The 19,660-nt window shown below is 32.1% G+C and overlaps 2 protein-coding genes across 8 annotated transcripts; one reads left to right on the forward strand and one right to left on the reverse strand.

Moving 5' to 3' along the window:
* The first annotated feature begins 3,926 nt into the window (after window positions 1–3,926).
* On the forward strand, window positions 3,927–5,640 carry LOC135267144 (uncharacterized). 4 transcript variants are annotated; one of them, XR_010335466.1, is made up of 5 exons: window positions 3,927–4,189; window positions 4,242–4,435; window positions 4,486–4,773; window positions 4,835–5,195; window positions 5,260–5,640. XR_010335466.1 is itself a non-coding variant. In XM_064359000.1 (5 exons), exons 3-5 carry the CDS (start codon window positions 4,379–4,381, stop codon window positions 5,621–5,623), a joined length of 1,131 nt encoding a protein of 376 aa, XP_064215070.1. In that variant the 5' UTR covers window positions 3,927–4,189; window positions 4,242–4,258; window positions 4,311–4,378; the 3' UTR covers window positions 5,624–5,640. The 4 variants fall into 4 exon arrangements, 2 of the variants coding, with proteins under 2 accessions (XP_064215070.1, XP_064215069.1); XR_010335467.1 differs by having other exon boundaries at window positions 4,486–4,593; XM_064359000.1 differs by having other exon boundaries at window positions 4,242–4,258; window positions 4,311–4,435; window positions 4,486–5,195.
* Window positions 5,585–7,951, reverse strand: LOC135265241 (uncharacterized). 4 transcript variants are annotated; one of them, XM_064358998.1, is made up of 7 exons: window positions 7,732–7,951; window positions 7,296–7,673; window positions 7,111–7,243; window positions 6,858–7,049; window positions 6,161–6,804; window positions 6,021–6,097; window positions 5,585–5,965 (listed from the first exon to the last, which is right to left on the reverse strand). In XM_064358998.1, exons 2-7 carry the CDS (start codon window positions 7,633–7,635, stop codon window positions 5,948–5,950), a joined length of 1,404 nt encoding a protein of 467 aa, XP_064215068.1. In that variant the 5' UTR covers window positions 7,636–7,673; window positions 7,732–7,951; the 3' UTR covers window positions 5,585–5,947. The 4 variants fall into 4 exon arrangements, 2 of the variants coding, with proteins under 2 accessions (XP_064215068.1, XP_064215067.1); XM_064358997.1 differs by having other exon boundaries at window positions 5,585–6,097; XR_010335464.1 differs by having other exon boundaries at window positions 5,585–6,804; window positions 7,111–7,240; window positions 7,732–7,945.
* Window positions 7,952–19,660: the final 11,709 nt, after the last annotated feature.

A 19,660-nucleotide genomic window follows, 5' to 3' on the forward strand; every position in this document is an offset into this window, starting at 1 on the left:
GGTTTTTTTTCCTTATCGATAAAATAATGACTTTCCTTTATTAGTTATTAGTGACAAGCGCGATGATTTTCTGATATTTTGCTTAACTCAATACAGCATGTATTGTATATATACTTCATGTATTCAAAATTGCACATTTCAAAAATCATATATTCAAAATTTCACAACCCCAAAAACCAAAAATTTCACAACCCCAAAAAGCTACTACTACTACTACTACTTGTTTTCTTGGTTGCATATTCGCAAACGGGCGGGGGGTGTGTTTAAAAAAAAAAAATGGAGGCCAGCGCCATCTTTGATTGACGGCTGCGCTGACGGCAGCGCCATCTAGCGAAAAGTTTGCAGACCGTGGCGCCATCTAACGTGAGAATTTAGGCGGAATTTGTGACGACATCGGCGCTACCAACATTACACCCAATATTAATTTTTAAATAAATTAAAATTTTGGCGCCATTTTTTTTAACAAACAAACATGGCCGACTAATTTCAAATATTAATTTTGAAATAATTTAAATTTGGCGCCAATTTACCATTAAACAAAAATGACCGCCGCCGACTTTCAAACTTCCAAGATGGCGACGATTATTATTATTATTATTATTATTATACTACATAAATATATTTGCATCATCACAAATGGCGTCAGTCGGCCGCAGGCCGGCTGACCAGCTGGTCGCAGGCCAGCGAGCTGCGATTACGCGCTTGCGTCTGCGGCTGACTGACACAATTTTCACACATGCGCAGTAGAGGGAGGTGGAGGTGGTTTTTCACAAATAATTTAGTTCCTTTACGTCGAATCACTTTCTCAACTAAATAGACGTCAGGATATTGAGTTTTTGATAATTCCCAAATATAAAAAGCTCCTTTGATTGGTTGACCTTCTTTATCTTCTAGCAGAAATGTTACAGGATTGGTTAGATTAATCTTACTGATTTTAAAAATTTCCGTTGACCAATTGGGTGTATATCCTTTTTCAAATAACATCTTTTCTTTGCTAATTCTTACGAAATCTCCGACTTTAAATTTTTTTCTGTTTTTATCAACAATCTTTAGATGATCATATGCTGTTATGTCTCCTTGATTCGAAGCGTTTATCTCTGTGGGTTTCCTTCCTGTTGTTCGATGTATTGTAGTATTATAATTTTTGGTTATCTCTTGCAATTTATTTATCCATTTATGTGTCGCAAATAACGTAAAATATCGATAAATTTTGGATTTTAAAGTACGTATAACTCGTTCAGCAATTGCTGCTTTTTTAACGCTGTACGTACTATAGTGATTAATATTATAACGTCTCATCAAATCCTGAAAAGTGGTATTATAAAATTCCTTTCCTTGATCTGACTGTAAATTCTTTGGTATTCGTTCTTTTTCATTCTTCAGTATTGATTCCATAGCTCTGCTAACCTCATTAGCTGATTTCGATTTCAGTGGTCTGGTCCATAAAAATTTAGAAAAACAGTCGATTACGACTAAAATATATTTAAATCCATTATTATGATAAGATAAATTTTGCATTTCTGCTAAATCTACTTGCCATAAATCATCCAATCCTTTAATTATAGTACGTCTTCGTTTAAAATTCCTGCGTGCAGGTTTAAATATCTCGTTTACCAATTTTTGCTTTACATCACTAACTTGCTTTAGTCGAACCATTGCTTATTTACGGTACACTTCTCTACAATTTCCATGACGATCTGACATTTGACCTGGAGGACACTTGTTTTTATTATGAGGCATGGGTTCTATCTTTCACTATTTTCATATGAATCTGTTACTTTCCTTTTCTTTGATATAGGTACATTTTCAAGTTGATCTGTATCACCTGCTTTAGAACGTTTGGAAATGGTTTCTGGTTTTATCTTAATACTATCGATTCCTTCAAAGCGTTCTTCAAGTTTTTTTATTCGTCTGGTTATCTCATTTGAATTATTCATAAATTTTTTCCACTTGTTATCGATTTCATAATTTATACTTAAATGTTTGTTATGCAATTCTGATTCAATCGTGTGAGGAATTGTAGCAATTATATTATCAATTTTTTCATCAAGTATTTTGTACTTAACATTCATGGTTAAGTTTAACTGATTAAATTTATCCATCCATATAGCATCTGCTTTATGAACATTATTATTTAAATCCGTTAAAGCAGCTATTACTCCTTCCATCTTTTGGTATATTTGTTTACTTACTAAATCAATATATACCTTATTCGCACAATCTTTGTCTTCTGTTGGATCATTAATGTTACAGATTCTATGATGTTTTAAATCAAGGTCACCATCAGCAGTGAAAACAAAAGGTGATGGTGTAGATTTAAAAAATGCACTTGATGCTGATAACACTTTACGTCCGAATAGATCAATGGGCATTTCAACACTGAGGATTAACCAGAAAAAAACTTAAGCCTAATATATTACACCACATTCCTTTAATTCTTCTTCTATTGATAAAATTTCATTCAGATGGGAATTGTTACCCGCTTTTGTCGCTGCATGTAATAATGCTAGACGTGACACTAATTCATTTATGTCATCCCAGTAAACATATTCTACACGTTTATTAGTGAATAATCCTTCACCAATAAACGGAGATTTAGGAAATGAAGTAAACATTGGTTGCACAATTTGAGTATATTTTACACCTCTATGACCTTTTAGTTGTTTTGTGGGATCATTATTTTTTCTATGTGTATTAGAAATTTCAAGTATTTTTTTGTATGCTGACCGATCCTCTTTTGTAATTTGAGTGTATTTATCTTCAGGGTTTTTAAAAAATATTAGTCTGTATAAACCAGGAGTACCAGGAAATGATTCATTATCTAAAATTAAATCACCATTTTGACTGATTATTAATTCATGTTTACCCATAAATAGTTTATTCTCTTTTGAATTATATCTAGGACCAAATGTCTGATCACTGGTTTTCTCTAAAACTGCTTCTATTGCATTTCTCGCAACTGGAGGATATTGTTCTAAAAATTCATCTAAAATATGTCTGCTATTAATTAAATCATCCATAGTGTCAGATTTGGTTTCTTCATCTTCTTCTTTTATTTCTGGTAATGACTCATATATTTCTTCTGGTTGTCGCAGTGATGTACTAGGTTCATATGTTTCTTCAACTGGTAGTTCAAGTTCTTGTTTAATCTTTTCTTTTTTTGGTAGTTTAAGAAATTGTTTCCTTTGCTTTTGAATATGATGTTTTGGTCTTTTGTGTTGTTTTTGTTGTTGTTGCTGTGGTGGTGGAGATTGCTTCTCCAATTTTATTGAAATTTCTTCTAAAGGATTTATAACAGGCTGAAAAAGCTTTTTAATTGACTCATCCGCTTCACTGCTGTTTAACTTTATGGCTTTATACTTCTTTCGAATTGAATCAGCTGCTTTTAATATATGTCTTTTAAGGTTTTGATCTGGTTTGGTACCCATCATTACCGCTTAATGTTATAAACTAACCGAACAAATCAGAATTATTGTTTATATAACTTCTTATTCGACTGCTATTATAACGGGTCTCAAACTGATATTAACCGATCTCAAACCGATCAGGAACTGCTTTTTAACAGACATTAACCGGTCTGAAACCGATATTAACCGGTCTCTATCCGATAATAACCGCTCTGGAACCGGTATTAACCAATATCACACCGATACTAACCGGTCTGAGACCGATATTAACCGGTCTCTAACCGGTATCTAACCGATACTAACCGCTTTGGAACCGGTATTAACCGATATCGCACCGATACTAACCGCTGTGAAACTGATATTAACCGGTCTGGAAACGTTCGCGCTTGCGTCTGCGGCCGACTGACGCCATTTTCACACATGCGCAGTAGAGGGAGGTGGAGGTGGTTTTTGAACCGGCTATCTCTATCTACTGTTATTTATTAAAAGGCAGTTGCTTATTCTACAGAAACCTTGTTCCTTAATACGCGCTATCAGTCGTGACGTCACCTCCCCACTCTTATTACGGTAGGTCAGTTGCTCAAAGCTAAACAACCAGTCTTTTACATGTGGTGTAATACGTTTTTCGGTTTTTTGGTTGTGTTTGTGCGTTAATAACGTGTCAAATAGCTGCAGCGGGTGTAATTTGTGCCACTAGAGACTTTAATTTAATTTAGAAGTGACTTTTTGTGAAAATACGAACTTTATAAAAGAATACAGGGAACCACGTTGTCGGTGAGAAAGTGAGTAAGCTTTAATTATACTTTGAGAAACTATTATATTTATGCATTTTAGTGGCAGAAAAGCACATTGTTAAGTTTCACTTTATTGCGAAATTTTTTGGGGACGGTAATCGCTTTTTAGTTCGGGGAGAAAATGCTTTTACCAGCGGTCACGTCACCAAATTTAGGTTTGATGGCACAGTACAACCGATGAGAATTTCTGCAGAAGTTCTACCGAGCATGAAAAAGCTAAATTATACTGTGGAGGTTTGTATTTATTTAACTGTTAGACATTTCTTCTACAAAGTGTGTTTTAGATTTCATATGACCTAGAAGAAGGGGTTAAGACGGCACATTGTACCTGCCCAAGGGGCAACGTGGCTTGCCATCATATGGCTGCAGCATTATATTATGCTCATTATAATGTAAGTGCTACTGACATTGAGTGTCAGTGGAGTGCCCCATCAAAAACAACACCACAAACAGAAGTCATTAAGTTAGCTGATGTTTACAAGCCGAAATTATCAAACTATACGGCACTGTCTAGGTCCTCTACTGAGGACGAAATTATTCAGTTCCGTGCCGAAATAGGCGTCACGAATGTGGTGGGCTTCACTTGGCTCCTAAGACCAGAAGCAAGTGAAGAAGCCAGAAAAATTATTGCAGATATCGAAGAAATTCTACAAAGCTTAGAATACGTGCAGGCCATAGACAAACAAAAGTTTCTTTTGGAGAAGTGCAGAATAGATGAGGCACGCATTAAACTGGTTGAGGCGTGCACTCGGGGCCAACATGTTAACGAAAATTGGCATGTAGCAAGGAAACATCGTTTAACGGCCAGCAGGTTTGGCATGGTACTATCTGCTTGCAGTAGACGAAGATTCCCACCCTCTTTATTTAAAAATTTGGCGGAAGGCTATTCGCTTGACAGGGTTGCTGCTGTGCAGTGGGGTAAGACCCACGAGAAGACAGCGCTCAGAGAATTTGAAGAAGCGACGAATCTTAAAGTCCAAGAGACGGGATTTTGGTAGGTCGAAAATAATTAACACGTATAACTTAGATGAATAATGTAATATTACTTTTTTTTGTAGGTTGGAAGAATCAGGCTTTTTGGGAGCAAGTCCTGATGGATTAGTGGAAGAAGATGGGATTCTCGAAATTAAATGCCCATATAAATATAGGGACACTGACAGTTTGTCTGAAGCCCTGAAGGATAAAAAATATTTTTATTGGAGGGATGAAAATGAGGACATTAATCTTAACAGCAATCACAATTATTACCACCAAGTACAGGGGCAAATGCACATCACTGGTCGAAGTATCTGCTACTTTGTCGTGTGGACACCAAAGTGCACAGAGATATTTCAAATTGAAAAAGATCCGGGGTGGTCAGAAAATATCAATATTTTAAAAGAATTTTATCTTGACCAATATATTTCCTTTATTTCACAATAATAAACTGTATATAAATAGATGGTTTTTATTTTACATTATTTTAATCATCACAATCCTGAAACAATTCTGCTACCTCTTTAATTAATGGAAATTGGAGGTTTGTTAAAGCGGCAGTCGCTTTAAAAACAATATCTCCATAGTGGCACAAAGACTCTGGCAAAAAATTTAAAATATGATAACATTTTAATCGGCGTATTGCCCTTTCGACGTGTATTCTTGCACGTGCAATATTTTCGGTACACTTAACTTGCTCTGGTGTAAATTGGACATTTGATAAAAAAGGTGGAATATTCAAAGTGACCCCTGGTGGCAGAATATTTTGGATCAAAAATCCCTTATCGGCTAAAATCATATCTCCAGTTTTTAACATGTCGATTATTCCACAATTTAAAACAACTTTTTGATCAGAAGTTGATCCCACGTATAAATCACTTACAAATGTGATGACACCATTGGGTGCAACTCCAATTAGCCCTTTGAAAGTATTATGATGTTTGTAAGTACTATATGTTAATTTCTGTGTTGACATAGACTTACGTGATACCACAGTGAAAATTTCGGTACAATCTAGAACTGCTCTACAATTAGTAAAATTGCTAAAACATGTTGGCAAGCAAGATTTATTTTTTTCGCGCGAAGGCATTGTCGTCATAAACTGTTTATATAAAATTTCATATATTACATGGACAAATGTTAAAATAATATTAGAAACTGTGCTTTGGGCAACCCCAAAGCGTTGCGCCAAATCAAGTTGAGGGAAATTGAGTCGTAATTTTACTAGGGTTAAAAAGAGTTGGTCAATTCTAGTTAACTTTTGGACTGTCCATTTGTGGTAATATTTTATGTCCAACTTTTCGATTAAGTGAAACAATGCTTCGAAAATCTGGCTATTGGGAAGACCGGTATATAAAACAATGAGTTTGTCATTTCCTTGAACATTTTCATAGCAAAATCGTACTGTCAGATATTGTATTTTTGCTTTAAGTTCAGCATTTTCCTTTTTGAGAAAATACATTTCTGCTTCAAGAGCCGCATGTGACACCAAGGGTGCTTGCACACCCATAGATTCTAACGGAGCATCTTGAATTATATCTGCTGGTGCTGCAACTACGGCTGTAGACGTCGATGGCACTTCCTCTAAATTCATTGTCGATGGTACTGTTTCTTCCGGTATATCAACACTATTCAAATGATCAAATTGTAAATCAATTTAAAACTAGGATTCACTTTTTACCTTAATGATTCAGCGGAACTAGAACAAGAAGGGAGTCCTTGTTTTTTCATCTTTTTTTTTTCTGGAGATTCCACTTGAAAATAGGCTCTTTTTGCGATATTGTGCAAAAATAATTCAGGACCATTTTCCTTTCTTCCATCCCGAAAATGGCAGCTGCAAACGTAGGCTCCTGGTCCGGGTTCTACATCTCTTCTACATTTAACAATGAAACAAGCAATTAAAAATTAATATCAAAACATCTATTAAAAATTACCTCAACAATTTTTTCCATAGTGCTCGTTCTTTTCCCGACTTAGGAAAACTAAAAAAATGGCATTTATCGCGAGTACTATAGTGTTTGCAATCTGGAGCCCAACACATTCCCATAGTTGTGATGTAAAAACCTACTACACATGAACTATCAAAGTATCGCAACAAAATATTATTCACAAATCATACCTAATGATGTACCACAAAAATGAGATAATGTCTTGGAAAAACAGAATTTTAAAAATTCAAGAACACGAAGATATGGAGAACGATCGGAAAAAACACGATAACAAAAGACACTCACGAAAGAAGCACAGAACTCACAACCCGTACTACTTTCAACCATGTATGTGCCTGAACCCTCTACCCTCGTATACCTGCTATTCATCCCTCGTGATGGGGGAGGGGGACAGAAAACAACCCGTTTATTGGGGTTGCGCCGGTTGCACCCCATGAATTCGTCATTCAGAAGAAATCCAATGTCATTAGTGTGGCAAACCATTTTTCCCTCAGTTTTAAAAGGCCACATAATAATTTACATCAATATGATGTCCAAATTAAGAAAAACTGAATTTTGAAGTTTGAAAAAAGTTAGGTTAGAAAAGGATTTATGTGTTCAACTTACAGAAATATTAGCTCAGTTGCTAAAATCTTTAAGAAACGACATTGCATTTTTCATAGCTATCATTTCTCTGTAAAAGTAATGTTCCTACACTTCTAGCATTAAAGAAATACGAAAAACTTTTAAATGCCCATAAGAAAAGCATTGAAAATGGCGATTGTTTAGCTTTAAGGTGCTGACCTACCTCAAATGTCTACGTCACACTGATAGCGCGTATAACTTATCATTTTTCATTTGAAAAAAACGAGGCTTTTAAAACAACCAATATTTGTTAAATAGGTAATAAACAATCAGATTTAATAAATAAAAACTACTTTATCTTAATAAATAACATATAGTATATCAATTCAATTCGTACTTAATTTAATTAGCCCAGTCAGATTAAAAAAAATTCTAGTGTTGGAGTTTTTTTAAAGCTTCCTTTACACTTGGGTAAACATATATCAAAAGTCCCCGAGGTTGGGGAGCGAGCTCAAGAAGGGGGAGGGGGTTAAAGCAGCCTTTTTTTTGTTTTTTTGCTTTTATCTTGGAAAATGTTACTCCTATCAATTTTTATCTTCTTACTAAAATTAAAGCTGATAAAATTTGCTACAAAACGGTTAAATGCCTTTTTCTTGTAGGACTAACCACAAGCGAGTTATAGAGCTGGAAAGAAATAATCATTTAAAAAAAATGTGCTTCAAAAGAAAATGTGTTGTGATTTAAAAACCTGACGATAAACCAATTTTATTGAGTTCAACACTTTATTAGAAGAAAAAGGGGAAGTCATAGGAGTCACAGAAGTCTTCAGAATCGTCTTTGGATGCTGCATTTGCGTCTTCGTCTCAAACACTGAAAACTGAATTTACAGTCTTGTTCAGTAAAATATTAATAAATAGATGATTTAATATAGATGTTTAGAATAAATCTTATAATGAACTGTATGCATTGAGTTCAACAGTTCATTTCATCAAATCTTCTGGGTCTTCCCCACATGCGGAATTGTGGTCTTCAACTGAAGAGCCCGAGGGAAGAAAGTGTTTTTCTCCCTTAGTTGGGAGACGCTTTACACACACTATTTCCATATAAATACTTATGATATACTAATGTTTAGTTATACAGTGTCATGTGGACATCAAACTTCAAAAGCTCGTAGCTCGCTTGAGGTTGGTCCAACAACAATAAGATCAGGACCATTTTGTAGGAAATTTTATCAGCTTTAATTTTAGTAAAAAAATAACAATTGATAGGGGGGCCGTTACCGAGATATAAGCAAAAAAACAAAAATAGACAGCTTTAGCTTTATTTTCTTAAGTCATAGATACTAACCCTCTGCCTCACCTAAAATTATTTTCAAATATACAAGTTTCTGAAATGTGCTGTAAAACAAACTTTTTTGTATTTTTTGATGTAGCTTTTAAAACTAATGATTTTGACTTAAACTTTTATTGGTCAATTTTGCTTGGTTTTTGATAATGTATTTTAATTTTTTTAACAAAAACACTCTCATTTTAAAAATGTATTATCCAAAAACTACGATTTCTAGAATAGTGGAACTTTTACCACTTCAAAGTACAATGTTCAAACTTTAAGATTTTATTTTTTCTTAGCTCACTTCGACCAAGAAAATTAAAAAAACTAAGAAGTTTGTTAAAAGTTAAATAACTTAAAAATTTTAAATAGAACAACCTATTTTTTACTTTTGCATTTAAAAGACCTTTAAATTGTCTATCTAAGAACAATAACAATTAAGTGTTTCTTGCTGATTACTAAAAAATATTTAACTTTAAACATTAAAAAAATCATTAAAAATTATTAAGTTTTGTTTCAGTAGTCTAAAAGTAAAATTTTCAGATAATAATAACTTTAATATTTCACGTAGGTCATTATTCATTTTTTTACAGTAAAATAATTAAAATTTTAATAAATAAATAAATGGCGAATTTTAAAATTCCCGTATAAATTCCATCAAATGATTCACGGTGGAGTTGCTATGGTTATGGGATGGTTTACTATGGTAACGATAATGCTCATGAATAATCTGCATTGTTGCTGTAATTAAATTTTAAACTCAAATATCTTTTTAATTATTAACTTTCGGAATTTGAAACTTTATGGTTTTAGACAGAAAATTTAATAATCTTTGAGAAGCAAAAACAAAAAATAGGGCGTTCCATTTAACTTTTTCAAGTTATTCGACTTCTTAACAAACTTCTTAAATTATTTACGTTCCTCATTGCAATGCGCCAATCAATTGATACAGGATTTAAGTTTGAACTTTCCTCTTTAAAGTGGTGAAAGTCCGACTTTTCTAAGAGTGTTAGTTTCTGAGTTACACATTTTAAAAAAAAGTTTGTTTTGTTAAAAAAAATTAAAATATTTCAGAAACTAAACAAAATCAACCAATAAAAGTTTATGTAAAAATTATTAGTTTTAAAAGCTACATCTAAAAAACGTATGTTTGTATTGTAGCTCATTTTCGAAACATACTGTATATTTAACAATAATTGTAGGTGAGGCAGGGTATTAGTATCTTATTATTATTATCTATTAGGAAGAAAAAGTATTACTTTCTAATATTTAGAGGTGACTAATGGACTTTACCAAGTCACTGGGACACCCTGTATGATGCTTAGCATGTTCGAATTTAGTTGATTTAAACGGACTTAATCTAAAGTTTTGAAGACACTTCTTATAAAAAAAAATAAAGTAATCAAAACGATCATGTCCTACATTAGCAATTAATAGAAATAATTTTTAAAGCTAACAGTTAGCCTGTAAGGCCGCAACAATTTTGCAAAAGATTTCGTCTTTAATATTTTGAAAAAATTTAAACAACAAGAAACAAAAAACAGGAATCTTAGAACAAAAAAAGGTTTCTAACTCGGTTTCTTCTATTCAAGAGCAATATGAATTTCCTGATACACCAGGAAAAAAATTCTCCCATTTTAAAACTACAACTGTACTTTTATGATGTGAATATTTCTATGATATAAGAATAATAAGCATCCCTTTAGGAATACAAATTCAAGTATTTACTACGTTGAAGTGACACTTTTAAGTAAACGCTAATACTCATAAGTGTTTGTTTATAAGTAGATGCAAACTTTTTTGAATCTTACCCTTCGTTGCGAACAAAATGGACAAAAAATTGTTTATTTTCTCATTGTTCGGTTTAATCGGCTCCAAACTGGAAAATGTGCTTACACACACGACGTCCCAGTCCATTAATCTTTTACAAAGATTCGATAATGCTCGTGACCCCATATTTCATTTTCAGATAGTTTTTAATGAAAGTTTTTGTCACATATAATTGTGTTTCATTCCATTTCAGTTATTGCAACACCACCGCCTTTGTATCATTAACTCTCGATTCTCCTCCACAACCTGGCCTTTTGCCAAATGAAAGTCTTGCAAGTTGTTCACCATTTGAAACCTTGCAAGTCGTTCTAATTATGCTAAAACCTCACAATATTGTATCACTATTGCTCCAACGCTTCCTCCACACAAAGAAGAAAACATTTTTTCCGAGCTTTGCCTTGACGACACATGATCCAAGCAATTAAGGATAATTAATTAATATTTGTTGGAGCATCTAGGACAATAAATTTAATTATAACTGAGTCATGAGTTGGAGTTGTTTCTTTAATGATCCATTAGGGCCCAGCGTTGCAAACGTTCGATTCAGTTTGTTTGTGGGAACAAAGTCCATAAAATATCGACTGCAAAGGGCAAGGACCTTCGCTGCGGTCCTAACTTTTTATCTTGTAATAGCCAGAGATGTCGTTTATCAAAAATCCAAACAATCCAAACAAAGGGTTGCAAATATATCAATTGTATTTTGCAAAATGAAAAAACAGTCACAGTGGGAGGTTGTGACCACAGGCAACTTAAAGCGTGCTAATAACTGTACAAATCTCTCAGAAATGTGTTATTTTACAACTCGGAACTATTCAGTCATTTTTGTCAAAATTAATTAAACTGTAAGTTTTTCAACGAGTCTGAAGAGGCACGCTTTAAAAGGGAAAAAGTTTGAAACACTTAAATAATTAAGAAGAAAATTTAAAAGTTTCCCGAAATGTTTGTTCAATGATGCAGGGATAAGTTTGGTGTTAATGAAAAATTCATTGTTCGACTGATCCGGAAGTTATGATTGTAAAACCTGTTTTCACACAAATGCGATAAATGTGAAGTTAATAGCTTTATAATTCCTGAAATGTTTCGGCCAATTTCATTCCGAATAACAAAGTGTTTAGATTTAGGATTATGGCATTCTTCACTGACCAGAAATAAATATCATCCTGTATTTATCACACAATAACGGGATTAATGCTCAACGATGACAATTCTCAATTTCGCGGTATTATCACACAAAAAGTATTAAAATAATCGTTGATAAAAATATTGTTGTTGAGATATTAACGCTAGAGCAATATTTGCGTTCGTACAACATGAATTTTGCTGTAAATTTATTTGAACAGGAGGGGGCTATTTATTAGCGGCAAATAACATTTTATATTACTTCATTCCGATAACTTGATAATGAGATAAAGCGCTGCTTTCATTAAATATTCAATAATATCACCACTTAACTGATAGAAAACGGTTGTGATAAAACTGGCTATCGCTATGGTGACTTTTATCCCAATTTCAAAAATTATGTGGCTTGCATAGAATAAAATTATGTATCACATAAAATTTTTGTAACAAATCTTTTATACAGTGTATCAGAAATACGTGTATTAATTTTAACAGATAACAAAGCTCAACGAATAAAACATTTATCTATTTTTAATTCTTCAATAAATTTTGCAGATTTACTTAAATTAAAAAAACAATAACATATCAAACCGACTTGAGTACAAAAATAAAAATGCTGATAAAAATGGACAATTTAAACAATTTGAAATGAACTGAAAATTGTTACTACGAACATAAAAGTAAAAAAAAATATTATTAAACATTGACCGTTTTGTGGTAAAAATAATAAAAAAGAATTTTCAGTCATTCCACGAGTAATGCAATCTAACACCGAAAATTTTAAAATAATTTTAGTATGTAAAATTTCTTTCAAAACACACGATTCGTTTTATGTATTTTGTGACAGTTTTTTTGTTATACATTCAAAATGTTAGAGAAAAATCATTTTAATTGAATTAACTCATTGGGTTCTAAAATTTACACACATTGCGTTGTAGGCGATAACATAAAATACTACAACGTACTACAACTGTTGAATAATATTTGAAGTGTTTTACTAGTTTCTGGTAATTTAAAAGATGGAAATCGATAAGTAAATTGTTTTAATGTTACTTTTTTATATTAAAACTTTTACAGTCCCGTCCGGCCAAAAACCACCAAAAGACTTTTAATTTCCACTATCTAGTTTTGATATTGTTATTGTCTTTAATAATTAAAACCAGTCGGAATAAATTTTTTAGAGTTATTATCATACAAATCTTTTTTATCCCTTCCAACGTGTTCCGTTCCTTATGTGTAAACAGAAACTGATCAGAAGTCGTTACACAGTGCTTTCTTCTTCGGTTTCGTGGTTTCAATAATTTAACAAGTTCCACCTTTTACTTCAAAAATAATTGTTAGAATTAATGGTAGAATTTTATAATGATTATTCAACGATAAAAATGTGAAGTCATTTTTGTGTCCCGTCCGTCATCATTCATCAATACGTATTTCTTTTTTCTGTTCGTATTTCAAATTTTACAAATATAGCTCCATTTGTAAGTTGCTAATAGTTTGGCTGGTACTAAAGTTCCTATAAAGAAAAATTTACTTATACTGATACATACTGTTCATAAAAACTGAAAATAAAATCTAAAATTTTGGCAGTGTTTCGTCTGGTAAAATGGAATGGCTGTTTTGCAAAATGTTATATATACAAAAGATATTGTACTTGATGAGTTTTATTACGTATTACGTGGTAAAATTAATACACGTATTTCTGATACATTTCTAATACATATATAGATCGTTAATTTTATTTAAAACCATAACTGTAAATTTAATAACTGCGACAATAATAATATTATCTCATTCCGAAACACTAAACTCGTTAAAAAATATATTCAGTTACATATTAGTACCACTTCTTTTGTCATAGTTTTTTATAGTTGATAATTTATGTACAGATATAGAAATCAAATGAATTAAAGTAGCGTAAATGCAATAACCTAACACAAAAATATTGAATTTTGAAAAATAACAAAAACGATATAAAAGTCTCGATGTGATAGCAAAAAAACTGAAAGCAGATATACAATAGTTTCAACACGTATTTGCTGTTTCAAAACTATAAATACGCCAACGTCAGATTCTCTTTAAATTAGATGTTATAAATTATTCACACATTTCAAGGAAATAATAATTGATGCAATTCATATTTTCAATGAGAGATCTAATCATTAATTACTGTTTTACAATTTCATCAATCTTATTTAAGAAAATAATTTGATAATACGCAACGTTGGCCCTTTTATAATTTTGAAACCGCTAATATGTTAATGTCTTCATATTCAAACTAATTTTATTTACAGAAATAACTTACTAACACTTCGCGATTCAAGTAGTACCGAAGCAAATTTTAATAATTTTCACTTAAAAACATTTTATTTTTCGTTTTGATAGATCACAATGTTTAGGATTAGGCTCCTATTAATAATCTACTAGGAATATTTGCATTTACCTGAGGAAAATTGTTAAAATTATTTAAAATCTTCGTCTTGTAAATGTCTTCAAGTGACTAAAAACTAATCCACTGTCAACAATAAACAATTAGTAGAAGAGAAACTAAAAACGTTTATTAACTATTTACTAACGTCGTTAAACAAAATTAATACTAAATCTAGAGCACAACACATTTTGAATTCGTATTTGACAAGACCACAGAACATGACAGGTGCAAAATGGCGGAGCCATGGCGGAGCATTACAAGCGTGGGAACACTACCAACCTAACACTAAGCATTAAATACCCCGCTCATTCGTAGGTCTCAGTGATTTTATTGTCTTCAGGTTATTTAAAAAATTCAATTCAATTGCTGAAAAATTAATATATTGAATGCTGTATCTAATGATTTGTTTTTAATAAGAAACCCCTGTGGCGGTTAGAAAATATTTTTTTTATCAAAAAAAGTAATCAAATTATATTGCTCACTGCTGCTTCAGATATTTTGTAAAAAGTAGAAATCAATAATTTAAATCACTAATTTCGCAAAATATTCAGTTTCGTACGCAAAGAAAAATAGATTTAGCGAAAAAGCCAAAATATTTTTACTTCTCCCAATTTTAAAACCGGCTACTTCTAAACAGTTTAAATTTTTAATTCAGCAACAGTTAAATTACTTTCTGTGTTCAAATATTTGATTTTCGTTAGCTCGTCGGTCCCGTTTTGTTTAAAACACAAACTAAACTGGACGATAAGAAAGTTAACAAAGCTAAAGTTCTCAAAAAGGCACTAATAAAACGAATATTTAACAACCCGAAATGTAGAATTGTTTTCGTCTCCAAAACTATATCAATTAATAAAAATAAGACACCGGAAATTGCAGTCCATAAACAGGCAAGACAAACAATTTTAAGACTTTTGGAAAAGCAGCTGCATAAAAATTTTACGCTCATTTTCAATTATAATCTTTACGAGGGCTCGTATTTAATCGGATAACTCCCCCTTATTGGAGGTTTTATTGCGATTCCGACTGTTTAAAAGATGCTACTTTTCACCGATTTTTTCATGGTTTTTAACCCGAAGAAAATTCCTCTGGAGGCCTCTCAATCAGAGTAGAGTGGACCTGAATCCATCACGCTCCATTCTGACACTAACGACCATTATCAGGTTGTAGAGTGAATTATTGAAAGGAGAAATATAAAAGCGTTTGATCGACACGACTTCTCTGTGACTCGGATAAATATTCCATTACTTACCTTGACTTTTTTGCCGCGTTTTGCGGCGATAGCCCGTGATTTTCTCCGTATTCTATCCAGAGGGAACTCTTGCAAGGACACGACCACTAATTTTTACCCCGACACTTAATTTACTCGTCGTTATTGACTCGGCAAACTCTGAAAATCAACAGCTTTTAGACTAACCAGAAAACTGCTAATGGCAGTTTTAATTTGTTTAATCAAAACAAGTCTTTGACGAGAGTTATCTTCTCTCCAATGACTGCTGAATCGGTGAGTTAATTATTAAAGCCTGTAATTGTCATTGCGGTAATTTAGATGGGTTTACAGTGTTTAGCAGCAACTGGGGGCTGCTGTGACTAAAGGCTTTAAAGCTTTAAGGCCTGGTTGGATAAAGAAGGTAACTAAATCTGTTTATTACCAAAATTCTGTTATTTCACTATAATTTTCCTCCCTAAAGCTAACAAAATTTGGGCGGCAACGTACTGTGTCAATATAAAAGTGAATGAACCATAACATTACGGTGTCGCCCGTCTGCAACGAACGATAATAGTGACAAACAAAGAAAATACACCCAATTTTAACAAAACACTTGCATAGAATTTAACTAACTCCTTTTGTTAATTATTTAATTATCTTCACTTGCAAAATCCCTTCTGGGAATTTGGCGAAACTCGGAGTATAATCTTGCAAATAAAATTCGAAAACAATGTAAATTTAGACTCGTTTTTGTGATGAATAAATCTACCTTTAAATCTTTGTACACTTTACTCAACTCAATTAAACCTGAACTAGATTTTGTGTTTAGGCTCAAATTTTAGAAGAATGTTTGTTAATGAACTGTTTACTCAAAGATTGAGTCACGACAACGTCACATTCAAATTACATTTTTGCAAGAATAAAACCGGCGCCTCCACCATTTTTCTCAATTGGAAAAAATCCGATTGAGTTTTGTGGTTTGGATTTTGATCAATTTTACTTACAAATTGTTTAAATAAGAGTTGGTTTAAACACGCGCACTACCGCTCCTCGATGTGCAAACATGCATCCACGGACGACGGATGCCGGTTACTGACGCCGAGCGTCGCTGATAATCCTCTAGACGCCGAGCAAACGGCGCTTTAAGAGTCCAGACGCAAAGCGTCCATTACACCGGGTGTTATGTCCAACTAATGCGCTTCAATAAGAACTTTTTCTACCCTCATACTTTAATCATTATTGCTATAGAAATTTTTTGTTATTTTTCCCGTTCTTTTTCGCGCTTTTGCATAGATATTCATGTAGCAATTCCAGATTGCTCACGTTCGCGTCCCTAAGGTGGCGTATTTCTTGCAAATCGATACTAAATTTTGATAACTGATCGCAGTTTGCTCTTTTAGAATAAACAGTTGTTTGTTGAGTCACTTTTCCTGACTGTAATTATTCCCAACATTCATCTTTGTGCCAGTTCAATCCTACTTAATTATGCAGAAAGGGTTGTTTCTGAACGCATTCATTTCAGTCTTTGTTTCGTCCGATGGAGCCTTCATGGGTAACTAATTACGCTTCTTTCGTGTCGTCTTCTCTAAAGCTCTTATTTATGAGATAGTGTCGAGTGTGAGATTTGTATATTTTGCTCTCATTTATTCAGGTAGGTACTCAAACAAAACACGCGTGGGGAAAAATATTTTTTTTTTCATCATCAAATATGACGAAAAATTTAAAATCAAAAACCTAATATAAACAATAACTATGAAAATACAACAATAAGATAAGGTATAAAGCAGTGACTCAAACCAAAAAAGTTCTTTCCTACATAACCTACAAACATATTAATTTAGTTTTAATAATTACCTTAAATAAATAGACTGCATTTTCGGTACAAATTAAATACACAGTATTTTATTTAACCGAGAAGTATTTTTGATCCGTAAAAATAATAAATGTACACTAAAAATAATAAATGCAAAGTAAAAATATTAAATGCACAGTAAAAATAATAAATGCACAATAAAAATAATAATTGCACAGCAAAAATAATAAATGCGCAGTAAAAATAATAATTGCACAGTAAAAATAATAAATTCACAGTAAATAATAGCATCTCAAAATTAGAGAGTGTAGAATTTTACATTTCGAGTTTTAGGTTTTCGAGTTTAATCATTCAAGGAGTATGTTTCCTTCTAGTTCACTGGGGCGAAGCCCCAGCATGCAAGCTAGGTACTGAGCGTTTATTATTTAAACTGTGCTAACTCAAACTAGATACTGTGCTTATACGATTTTTTTACTTGGAAAAATTTTAATAAAATACTGTACGTGGTTTACTTGTCATTTAAATTTTTTACTGTGCAAAAATGAATTAAATACTGATTATTTATTATTTTTTACTGTTAAAAATCGAATTTATTAAGGATCGCTTTATTACTACCCATTTCAATTTCAAAAATCCGAAAACTAGAACCCTTCTTGTAAAACACTATTAGTGCAAAAGATGGCGTCGGTTTTGTTGGAAGAAATTTTGATAAAAATTTACATAAGATTCCAGTTTTAAACATTCAAAAAATGCAAAAACGTAAACTACAGATTACTATAGCTTAGGATACGAAACGACGTACTAATAAAATGTCCTCAACCACGATAGTTTCGATAATGTCGCAAGAGAGCGCAGTTGTTCCGTTCCAAGTTTTCAGAGCAAAGAATTTAAAAAATGTCGTTATTTAAATAACGGCAAACAAAAAAATAAAAACGTTGTGATTATTGTTTTAGATGCAAGAAAAATGTCATCTGATGGATAAGTTATCAAATAACTTTTTGGAAAAAAGATTTCCGTTATCAGGGTTTTGTTAAGTCTTTTAATTATAATAATAATAATAATAAATCATAATGATAATAATAATAATTATTATTATTATTATTTATTTATTTTCAACAGGTGAATCATCTAATTACATCTAAAATAAACGTGTTGTCTTAAAACTAAAACTAAAAAACTAAAAAGTAGAAACAATACAATAAGGGAAAAAATGCAAGAAAACTAACATTAAACTTTAAATTTTGCCTTCCTATTAAATTAAACATAAGCCCAAAAACTGAAAAACAAGATTTTTTTATGAAATTAAAAGAACAAAAATGAATACTGTTAATTTTGTTAAAACCTGGGTTAAAACTGTTGCACATTACATCCAACGCCGATTTTAAAAGAACATTAGTATGACAAAAAGGATAAAATAAACAATCATGGAATACCGTGAGTTAATGCTAAGAAAAATTATCTTATTTACTAAATTAATGAATTTTATCTTTCTATTCAGTAATTTATATAATAATGCAATAGTTAAGATAACTAAAGAATTCTAAAGAATTGACATTAAATATCCTTAGCAGCACTAGTTGCTCCATCCCGTTTCAGAGTAAGTTTCTGCCACTTTCATCAAGTTTCTCAGCGACATGTTGAGTGAGTTGTAACAAATTTTCTCTTTTCTCCATGAAATTTTCCTAAGCCGGTGTATTATTTGTTGATGTGTTGATATTTGAGTAAATTCTTCTGTACATCACTTCTGTCTTATTAAAGTTATGCATTAGCCTTGCAAAAAGCAAGGTGAAACTAATGAACCTACTTGCTAATTTAATCAAAAGCAATTTTGAAAAATTCCTCTTATAAGCAGGTTTATTTGGAATGCTTTAACATTGTAGAATATAAAGAAAAATAGACAATTAAATGAACGTCTTATTTTAAAGTCAGACAAATCAGTTAAAGTCGGTAATACAATACAGTTTATAGAAAGCCTTGTTAAAATTTAATTTGTTGTTAAAAGTTAACAACGCGAATCGACCAATCAAATTTGTTCAATTTGATCACATGAACAGTTAATCACGCATTTAATTGCAAATTAACTTAATGACGCTTCCATAAACCCATCCTATAAATATTAAATATTTTATAATAACTACAAGTTTTATTTTGGAGATATAGAAATATTTCAAAGTAGTTCTGGTAGTTCTAAACGAAAGTTAATAGGGCTTAATTTTACAGAAATTATTAAAGTATTGTTCATCTG

The sequence above is a fragment of the Tribolium castaneum genome, chromosome 9 (assembly GCF_031307605.1).
Source record: "Tribolium castaneum strain GA2 chromosome 9, icTriCast1.1, whole genome shotgun sequence".
NCBI classification, from domain to species: domain Eukaryota; kingdom Metazoa; phylum Arthropoda; class Insecta; order Coleoptera; family Tenebrionidae; genus Tribolium; species Tribolium castaneum.